General features: G+C 51.2%; 1 protein-coding gene across 4 annotated transcripts; it reads right to left on the reverse strand.

Moving 5' to 3' along the window:
* Positions 1-1,611: 1,611 nt before the first annotated feature.
* Positions 1,612-10,644, reverse strand: C1H22orf23 (chromosome 1 C22orf23 homolog). Of its 4 annotated transcripts, XR_004733567.2 has the most exons (8): positions 10,474-10,644; positions 10,069-10,177; positions 7,939-8,001; positions 4,373-4,555; positions 2,893-3,024; positions 2,292-2,392; positions 1,990-2,138; positions 1,612-1,709 (listed from the first exon to the last, which is right to left on the reverse strand). XR_004733567.2 is itself a non-coding variant. In XM_008979035.5 (7 exons), exons 2-7 carry the CDS (start codon positions 10,166-10,168, stop codon positions 2,067-2,069), a joined length of 651 nt encoding a protein of 216 aa, XP_008977283.2. In that variant the 5' UTR covers positions 10,169-10,177; positions 10,474-10,644; the 3' UTR covers positions 1,612-2,066. The 4 variants fall into 4 exon arrangements, 3 of the variants coding, with proteins under 3 accessions (XP_008977283.2, XP_054097309.1, XP_054097310.1); XM_008979035.5 differs by having other exon boundaries at positions 1,612-2,138; XM_054241334.2 differs by lacking the exons at positions 1,612-1,709; positions 1,990-2,138; positions 2,292-2,392 and having other exon boundaries at positions 2,657-3,024.
* Positions 10,645-10,731: the final 87 nt, after the last annotated feature.

Below are 10,731 nucleotides of genomic sequence, written 5' to 3' on the forward strand. Positions count from 1 at the left end.
CTGCCAGGGAGTGCCCTGTAGCCTTAGGCCGCAGCGGCAGCCTTGTCTGCCCTCCTGCCTGCCCCTGCCACACCTGGTGGCTGGGCATCTCTGGTCTCCCAGAGGCCATGTTGGGGCTGTGTTCCGAGAGGGGGCTTTGTCCTCGCTGTCTGCCACTGGGTAGGATCCCTTTCCTCTGCAGGGAGAGGTGGCTCCTGGGTCCTGCAGCTGCTGGCAGGATTTTTCTAAACATGCCTGTTGGCCTGGAGCTGGAGCTACCCACTCCACGACCTTTCCAGGGCCAGACAGACAGGTAGCACGCAGGAGCCCAAGTGACAGAGCTCTGGCGAACTGTTCCGGTGTCTGGCAGGGGCAGGGCTGAACTGGAGACAGCTCCAAGGGCCGCCTCCCTCACTCAGGGCCAGACAGGTAACACGCAGGAGCCCAAGTGACAGAGCTCTGGCGAACAGTTCCGGTGTCAGGAGACTAAGGGCTGAACTGGAGACAGCTCCAAGGGCCGCCTCCCTCACTCAGGGCCAGACAGGTAACACGCAGGAGCCCAAGTGACAGAGCTCTGGCGAACGGTTCCGGTGTCAGGAGACTAAGGGCTGAACTGGAGACAGCTCCAAGGGCCGCCTCCCTCACTCAGGGTACTTGCGGCCTGTAGAGCTGAATGCGGGGCCAGTGTTGGCAGATCCTTCGTTTTTCATCCGAAGCTGGAAATCCAGATTTTATGTGTATGTAATTTGTAAACGTTGAAGGCTAGCCTGAATTTAAATCAAGGGTTGGCTGATACCCTGTGTCCAGGGTGGGCTGGGTTTGTCCTGGGGTTCTCTGGTTTGCTGCTTCCTGACCACATGATGGGGCCTTGCAGGTGGAGGACAACTTCCCATCAGATTGCACCGTTGAGGGTGTGTGGACACAGAGGCTTTCCATGGGATGTCCCTGAGCCAGCCCTTGATCAGGGCCCCATCACTTACAGGGCTGTGTTTATTCTGCAAACCAAAACTTGGGTCATGTGACCTGATAAGATTATGGGACTCCCTCCAGGTGCCCGAGTCAGGGTTGGTATTTCCAAAATATTTTGGTGATTTACTGGGACAGGCAAATGACAATACCGGAGAAGGTAGGGATCGCGAGTGAAGAAGCCAGAGGGGAAGGGGACAGATGTGCTGTGTACAGGACAAGGGGTCGGGTGACTCCTTCACAGGAGGGCCTCACAGAGAAGCTGGTGGGTTTTGCCCAAGAAAGGTCACATGGCACATGCAGGCCCGGGCTCTGGGTCCCTCGCACCCTTCCGTGTTTCTTTCTGTGGCCATGGGTATAGTGGGCAGACACACCCAAAGCTAAGCCAGCTTCGAATCCTGAGTGTGCACCCCTTGCCAGTTAAATGCCCTTGGTTGTAGCGTCTTGTTGAGACTTAGTTTTCACAGAGGGAGAATGAACCATTGCAGAGATTTATTGAGATCATTGACAGTGGAATTCAGCAGCTGCCACAGCGCCTGGCTGCGGGGTGCCCACGAGGTCGGTTCCCATTTCCACTTGAAATATGCAAACAGGCAGCTAGAAACCATCTGTGCTCGACAGATTCTAATGCCTTGAGCAAATAAGCTTGTCCCTCTGAAAACCAAATGGTGCTTGTGATGACCCAGTTAAATACGCTTTATTGCCCAGTTCATCGTTGTGGTTGAGTATTTGCCTCAGGCGGTAAGAAAGCAAATAAGTAAATCCTAAAACAGGAAGAAGAGAATCATATTCATTCCTGAATTTAAAAACTAAATGAACAGGCTGCAGGCCGGAGGTGGTGGGAAGCAGGCCCAGTGGATACCGTTACACACACGTCCAAGTAGGAACGCTCGGGCCTTGCTTTTCTGTGGATGGGGCTGTGGATCTCAGAGGCTCCAACGGCACCCGTGGGTAGGGGCTAGGGTGCTGAGTATGCCTCAGGGTACTGCAGGGCAGTGCTGTGCCACCATCTGAAGTGGCTGAAGGCTGGTAGGGTGGGCTGACCTGAGGCTGACCCTGCTTGATAGGAGTGGACTCCAGTGGTCAAGCTTGGGCTACCCTGCCCTGCCCCTGGAGACAGCTTAAGTGGTGGCAAGAGCCTTCCGAAGTTCCTCACTCCTCTTGTGGTCAATGTCTTCCATTTCCCGGAGTTTCTGCGGAGGGCATCAGGAAAAGCGGATGCATCAGGGGTAGGAACCTGAGGGGCTGCTACAGCTGTGAGCTAGAGCCTGCCCCCTGCCCCCGTGCTTCCATTTCTACTTGTGCTGGGCCCCTCCTCTCCCGGCTTCCCCGGTCGTTTCTCCTACCTGGGAGATTTCAGCAAGGATAATTCCTCGGTACTGCTTGCCCTGTCCCAGGGCCTCCATATCAGTCAGGAATTCTTTCCTCTCCTGGATTTCTTTCACCACTGGACAAAGGAGAGGGCTATCAGGCTCCCGTGAGGGGTGCGGGCAGCGGGTTGCCTCTCTCAAGGAGAGGAAGTTGTTCTATTGTCAAATAGTGTTCTAGGCTGGGCGCAGTGGCTTGTAATCCCAGCACTTTGGGAGGCCAAGGCGGGAGGATCACTTGAGTTCAGGAGTTCAATACCAGTCTGGCCAACATGGTGAAACCCTGTCTCTACTAAAAATACAAAAATTAGGGCATGGTGGCACGAGCCTGTAATCCCGACTACTCAGCCAGCTGAGGCAGGAGAATCACTTGGACCTGGGAGGTGGAGGCTGCAGTGCGCCCAGATCACGCCACTGTACTCTAGCCTGAGTGACAGAGGGAGACTCTGTCTCAAAAAAAAAAAAAAGAGAATGTTTCTCACTTGTTGGTGTCCAGTGGTCTCCTGACTGCTCCATCCAGTTCTGGGCCACCTCCTCACGTTACCCCACCCCCAGCGTGACTGGCCCGTCTGAGGCTTACACTCTTCAAACCGGTCCTGCTCGGGGGCTGGAGCCTGCTGTCGTCCAGGACGGGCCTTTCTTTTCCGTTCCTCTGGGTCCTTCCCTGTGGCAAAGATATTTTGGAGTCTTCGCTTCTCCTTCTCCAGATCTCCTGTAGGGCCAAAAAGACATAGCCTAGTTAGGCCGTGAAGGGTACGAGGGTTCGTGGTCTTTGTTCCCAAGTGTGTGCTTGCTGCAGGGTGCCGTCTCATGCCCACAGGGCTTCTGTGCACCCGGCTCCTACCCTGGGTGCTCTTGAGCATACAGTACTGTCAAGAGAGGCAGGAAGAGCTTGGAAGAACCAAGGAAAGAGGCCGGGTATGGTCTGTAATTCCAACACTTTGGCAGGCTGAGTGGGAGGATCGCATAAGACCAGGAGTTCAAGACCAGCCTCGTGGATGTAGTAGGACCCCCCCCCTTTTTTTTTTTTTGAGACACTGACTCTGTCACCAAGAGTATTCGTGTCACGCAGACTGGAACTCAGTGACACAATTTTGGCTCACTGCAACCTCCTGGGCTCAAGCCATCCTCCCACCTCAGCCTCCCAAGTAGCTGGGTCTACAGATGCATGTCATCATGCCCAGCTAATTGTGTGTGTGTGTGTGTGTGTGTGTGTATTTTAGTAGAGATGGGGCTTTGCCATGATGCCCAGGTTGGTCTCGAACACTAGCTCAAGCGACCTGCCAGCCTTGGCCTCCCAAAGTGCTGGGATTACAGGCATGAGCCACCGTGCCTGGCCAATACCCCATCTGTTAAAAAAAAAAAAAAAAAAAGGCCGGCGTGGTGGCTCACTTAATCCCAGCACTTTTGGAGGCAGAGGCGGACGGATCACCTGAGGTTGGGAGTTCAAGACCAGCCTGACCAACGTGGAGAAACCCCATCTCTACTAAAAATACAAAATTAGCTGGGCACGGTGGCGGGCACCTGTAGTCCCAGCTGCTTGGGAGGCTGAGGCAGAATTGCTTGAACCTGGGAGGTGGAGGTTGCAGTGAGCCGAGATCACGCCACTGCACTCCAGTCTAGGCGATAGAGCGAGACTCTATCTCAAAAAAAAAAAAAGTTTGTCAAAACCCACATGCTGCTTTGGTGCAGAGCAAGGCTAAGAAAGAAAGCTCAGGAACCTGGGGACTTGGCGATGCCTGTAGTGGCAACCTCTGTGTAGGGGATCCGGGGAGGGGTTGGGCTGTGGCCTTGAGCCTTGCTAGCCCCTATCATCAGGAATTGGTAGATTCCAGTTAATTGTGAGTTCTGGAAAAATAAAAATAGAGGACCACATGACTGGTTTCCCCTGCACCCTGAATACCCGCCGAGCTAACGTGCTGAGGCTCAAAGGCATGAGTACAGAGTACATGAGGATTTGATCAGCTACCTTCCCACCTGCCCTGTGGGCTGCCTGCATCCCTCTCCCATGACCTCCCCCAGGGAGATGGAGAAAGGCCCTAGCTGAGCCTCTCACTTACTGGTGGCTCGAGGCTTGAACTGCTCCCGGCTGTAGGCCCCATTGGCTTGGCACAGGCTGGCAGGCCGGAGGTGGGGATGGGCTGCCAGGATGGGAGGCAGGTAGATGGGCGAGGCTGTTTGCTTGGAAGGTAAGACCCTCTGGCTGGATGTTGGGCTGCACTGTAGGGGCAAAGCATCTCCTCCTGGGTAAGGAAGAGTTAGGGTGGGAAGGTGCACATGGCTTTTTTTTTTTTTGAGACAGAGTCTTGCTCTTGTCACCCACGCTGGAGTGCAGTGGTGTAATCTCGGCTCACTGCAACCTCCGCCTCCTGGGTTCAAGCGATTCTCCTGCCTCAGCCTCCCGAGTAACTGGGATTACGGGTGTGCGCTGCCAGGCTCGACTAATTTATATATATATATATATTTTTTTTTTTAAGAGACGGGGGTTTCACCACCATGTTGGCCAGGATGGTCTCGATCTGACCTTGTGATCCGCCCGCCTCAGCCTCCCAAAGTGCTGGGATTATAGGTGTGATCTACTGCACTTGGCCTAATTTTTATATTTTTAGTAGAGACAGGCCATGTCGGCCAGGCTGGTCTTGAACTCCTGGCCTCGAGTGATCCACTGAACTTGGCTTACCAAAGTGCTAAGATTACAGGCATGAGCCACTGTGCCTTGCCACTTTTTAAAGATAAAAGCAATACCCACCTGTTAAAACAACTCAAACAGGCTAGGCATGGTGGCTCACGCCTGTAATCTCAGCACTTTGGGAGGCCAAGGTAGGCGAATCACCTGAGGTCAGGAGTTCGAAACCAGCCTGGCCAATATGATGAAACCCAGTCTCTACAAACATACAAAAATTAGCTCGGCATTATGGCGGGTGCCTGTAATCCCAGCTGCTTGGGAGGCTGAGGTGGGAGAATCAGTTGAACTCAGGAAGCAGAGATTGCACTATTGCACTGTAGCCTGGGTGACTGAGCAAGACCCTGTCTCAAAAAAAAAAAAAAAAAAAAAAATCCTGCAGTAGTCATGTCCAAAAAAAACAAACAAAAAAATTAGCTGGGCATGGTGACGAGTGTCTGTAATCCTATCTACTGGGAAGGCTGAGGCAGGAGAATTGCTTGAACCCAGGAGGCGGAGGCGGCAGTGAGCCAAGACTGAGCCACTGCACAGCCTGGACAGCAGTGAGACTCTGTCTCAAAAAAACAGAAACAAAAACAAAACAAGTCAAACAGTCAAGGAGTCTTCTCTTCGTCCTTTCAATTCCACCCATCTGTAATGAATGAGTGCTGGTAACGGTTTGGTGGTCTCTTTCCTTTTCAATGCTTATATAAACATGTTCAAAGATATATGTGCATATAAGATTCTTTCAAACACTGGATCATACTGTAATATATTAAAATAACAGACTCTTTTCACTTAACATTTTGTCATGGACATCTTTCCAGATCAATCCATTTATATATAACTTATTTTTTCTAACTATATACTAGTGTCCTTAGAATGGATACATTATTTATTCAGCTCTCCTCCTAGTTTCAGAAATTCAGGTTATTTCTAGGTTGGTTTGTTTTTTACTACTTCAAACAATGCTGCAATAAACATTCTTGTATATCAAATCTTTGTACTGGTGCTTTTATTTCTATAGATGGGTTCCGAAAACTTTCTGCATGGTCCATGGACAGGAAGGGACCGTTTGGATGGTAGCAGCTACCTATCTCTCCTGCTGTCCATCCCCCTGCTTGGCCATGCCTGGGGCTCCTCTCCTGGGCTCAAGTGTATCACCTATCTGGTCAGTTGACCCCACCTCTCAATGGCGGTAAAGCCCAGCTTAGAGCAGATCCCATCCATTTTTTCTTTTTTTTTTTTTGAGACAGGGTCTCACTCAGTTGCCAGGCTGGAGTGCAGGCTGGAGCGATCTTGGCTTAATGCAACCTCTTCGGTTCAAGAGATTCTCCTGCCTCAGCCTTCTGAGTAGCTGGGACTACAGGCACATGCCACCATGTCCAGCTAATTTTTGTATTTTTAGTAGAGAGAGTTTCGATATGTTGGCCAGGATGGTCTCTATCTCTTGACTTCATGATCCGCCCGTCTTGGCCTCCCAAAGTGCTGAGATTACAGGTGTGAGCCACTGCCCATTAATGAGCCCGGCCCATTGTTTTTTTTTTGAGACAGAATCTTGCTCTGTCGCCCCAGGCTGGAGTGCAGTGATGCAATCTTGGCTCTCTGCAACCTCCACCTCCTGGGTTCAAGCAATTCTTGTGCCTTAGTCTCCTGAGTAGCTGGGATTACAGGTGAGTGCCACCAGGCCTGGCTAATTTTTGTCTTCCTTTTTTTTTTTTGAGACAAAGTTTTGCTCATCACTCAGGCTGGAGTGCAATGCATGATCTTGGCTCACTGCAACCTCCGCCTCCCAGCTTCAAGCAATTCTTCTGCCCCAGCCTCCCAAGTAGCTGGGACCACTTTGGCCTCCCAAAGTGCTGGGATTACAGGCATGAGCCACCAGGACTGGCCCATCCCCTATTTTGATCTGTGCCTGTCTACCTTTCCTGCCTGTTCAGTCTCTACAATGTCAATTCCCCAGGAACAAGGGGTCAGAAATACTCATTTTTTTGGTCACACGAAAAAAATTTTGTTATAGACATAGATTTCACTGTGTTGTCCAGGCTGGCCTTGAACTCCTGGGCTCATGTGATCCTTCTGCCACAGCTTCCTGATGTAGCTAGGACTATAGACACACCCCAGTATGTATGTGTTTTGCCCAAGCTGGTCTTGGACTTCTGGGCTCAAGCAATCTTCCCACTTCAGCCTCCCAAAGTGATAGGATTACAGCTGTGAGCCACCACACCTGACCTGTTTTAATTTAATTTTGAGACTATGTTCCACTCAGTCGCCAGGCTAGAGTGCAGTGGTGCAATCACAGCTCATTGCAGCCTCGACCTCCCAGGCTCAAGTGATCCTGTCACCTCAGCGTCCTGAGTAGCTGGGACTGCAAGTTTGTACCACCACATCTGACTAATTTTTAAAAAATTTGGGAGCCGGGTACAGTGGCTCACACCTGGAATCCCAGCACTTGGGAGGCCAAGGCAGGTGGATCACGAGGTCAGGACTTCAAGACCAGCCTGGTCAACATAGTGAAACCCCATCTCTACTAAAAATACAAAAATTAAGCTGGGCATGGTGGCACATGCCTATAATCCTAGCTACTCAGGAGGCTGAGACATGAGAATTGCTTGAACCTGGGAGGCAGAGGTTTCAGTGAGGCGAGATTGTGCCACGGCACTCCAGCCTGGGCAACAGAGCGAGACTCCCTCTCAAAATATATATATATATATATATATATATTTTTTTTTTTTTTTTGGCAGAGACAAGGTCTTTTGGTGTTGCCCAGCCTAGTCTTGAACTGCTGGTCTCAAGCCATTCTCCCACCTCAGCCTTTCAAAGTGTTGGGATTACAGGCATGAGCCAGGTGCCCGGCTGTCTTTGTCTTTTTAAATGAGGTCCTCTCTCCCTTAACATGGAGAAGCATTAAGAATGTGGCCCCAGATCCCTCTGGCCTGGAAGCCGCTGTGAATTGCCCCTTACTTTTCACGATGTCCATGATGTGGCGCTGCTGGGTGTTCGTCAGTTTGGATTCCTTCATCATCACTACAAGACAAAGCATTCAGTTTGTATGAGGCCTCCTGGCTGCAGGCAGATGTCTTCACCTGACATCCTAGCCCCATTCTGCACTGAGCATGCCTTCTCTATCCTCAATGCCTTTCCTGCTTAGTTTTTACTTTTTCTTTCCTTTTTTTTTTTTGAGACGGAGTCTCGCTGTGTCACTAGGCTGGAGTGCAATGGCGCAGTCTCGGCTCACCGCAACCTCCGCCTGCCAGGTTTAAGCGATTCTCCTGCCTCAGCCTCCCAAGTAGCTGAGACTACAGGTGTGCGCCACCATGTCCAGCTAATTTTTGTATTTTTAGTAGAGACAGAGGTTTCACCATGTTGGCCAGGATGGCCTCGATCTCTTGATCACGTGATCCACCCGCCCCAGCCTCCCAAAGTGCTGGGATTACACCATGCCCAGCCCCTGCTTCGTTTTTTCTACAGCACTTATCACCACCTAAAATTCTATATATTTTATTTTATTATTTATCTTTCTATTTAGCTCATGATAAGAATTTTTGCTGGTTTAATAAAATTTCTGCCCTCTGTTAACAAATATTTTTTCTTCTTTTTCTTTTTTCACTGTGGTATCCCCAGCACCTAAAACAGAGTCTAAGGCACATTAAAGAGTTAAACATGTTGTTGTTGGTGGGGCACGGTGGCTCATGCCTGTAATCCCAGCTATTCGGGAGGCTGAGGCGGGCGAATCATCTGAGGTCAGGAGTTTGAGACCAGCCTGACCAACATGGAGAAACCCTGTCTCTACTAAAAATACAAAATTAGCCAGGCGCGGTGGCACATGCCTGTAATCCCAGCTATTCGGGAGGCTGAGGCACGAGAATCGCTTGAACCTGGGAGGCAGAGGTTGTGGTGAGCCGAGATGGCATCACTGCACTCCAGCCTGGGTAACGAGCAAAACTGTGTTTCAAACATAAGAAAATGTTGGCCAGGTGCGGTGGCTCACACCTGTAATCCCAACACTTTGGGAGGCTGAGGTGAGCAGATCACGAGGTCAGGAGATCGAGACCATCCTGGCCAACATGGTGAAACCCCATCCATCTCTACTAAAAATACAAAAAAAAAAAAAAAAAAAAAAAGCTGGGCATGGTGGTGTGTTCCTGCAATCCCAGCTACTTGGGAGGTTGAGGCAGGAGAATCCCTTGAACCTGGGAGGCGGAGGTTGCAGTGAGATGAGATCGCGCCACTGCACTCGAGCCTGGGTGACAGAGTGAGACTCTGTCTCAAAAAGCAAAACGTGGTTGAGTAAAAGAACACATGAACACTTGTTCATCACGTTTCAGAGGCTGGAGGTACAGTCGTGAGTTGAAACAGACACGATTCCTGCTGATGAAAGAGGGATAGATGGGACACCAAGTGACTGAGCCCAGTGAAGGAAAATGTGTGCGGGCACACAACAGTCGAGCCTACTGTGGTGGTAAGGAGGAGACAGGTCTTCCCGGGAAAGTTGAAAGTGTGATCTAAAGCATGCATAGGAATTAATTACTCTAAAAATGTTAGTTGACTTTTGGCAAGCTGTAGCACCTTGAACCTTCCCTCCCTCCCCCGCTCCTGCCCACTAAGGTATATGCAGTAGAACTTGGAAGCTTCCTGAACCCCAGGCTCCTTATCTGTAAAGGAAAATAGCAATAATTGCTAAGCCACAGGTCAGGTAGGGGAGAACTGAGTTACAGAGGGTAACTACCATCATTCTTTTCTCATCCTTTAACTCGGGTTTCCACCCGTCCCCCACCTGCCCCGTCCCCCGTTCCTGGACTGACACCAGTCCCTGGCCTGTTAGGAACAGGGCCGCACAGCAGGAGGTGAGCAGCGGGCTAGCGAGCGTCACCGCCTCCTTTCAGGTCAGTGGCAGCCTTAGATTCTCATAGGAGCGTGAACCCTATTGTGAACTGCGCACGCGTGGGATCTAGGTTGCAGGCTCCTTATGAGAATCTAAGGAATGCCTGATGATCTGAGGTGGAACAGTTTCATCCCGAAACCGTTCTTGTCTTCCACGACAGCGGTCCCTGGTGCCAAAAAGGCTGGGGATCGCTGCTTTAAAGCACTGACCTTCGAGCAGCTCGCAGGTCCCCGGGGTGTAAGTGGTCTTCTTGGGGCGGCGCCGGAACCCCGTTGCTTTGGTCACTACTTCTATCTTCTGTGAAGCCATGCAAGGACCCTGAGGAGGGAAGGATGCAAAGACACACCCTCTGTCTCCTATCCCTAATTTCCTCTTCCCCACGCCCACCACCCTAGAAGTCTGGAAGCGGGGATCCAGCCAGAGAATCGTGATGCCGCCATTTAATATCGAGACAGTGCCCAAACCTCCCATCCGGACACAGACAGATACACACACAGAGTCCTCATTCTGACCCAGCGCCTGTGGCAGGGAAGTCCCCTCGGGAGGAAGGCAGTGTTAACATAGCCAGATCAGAACAGTACCCACTGAGAGATATGCCAAAATTGAAATTTCACCCTAAGACCTCCTCTGGGTGCTCCCTTCTCCACATAGAGGTGAGCTCTCGGAGGCGGTGACCACTGCTTTACAGCCGCAGCCGCACCGGTGCCACGTAGAAATCCTACGCGATCTGGGCTGCTAGAGCTGGCAACTAACAACTGTGGCTACCGTGGCTACCATGGTAACGCGCCCACGAGTCAACGCATGCGCCCTTTCTCTCTCGCGCCGTCCTGCCTCCCGGAAGTGATGCCTCTGGGTTACCGCGCAAGCGCAGG

This window comes from Callithrix jacchus, chromosome 1 (assembly GCF_049354715.1).
Source record: "Callithrix jacchus isolate 240 chromosome 1, calJac240_pri, whole genome shotgun sequence".
NCBI lineage: Eukaryota > Metazoa > Chordata > Mammalia > Primates > Cebidae > Callithrix > Callithrix jacchus.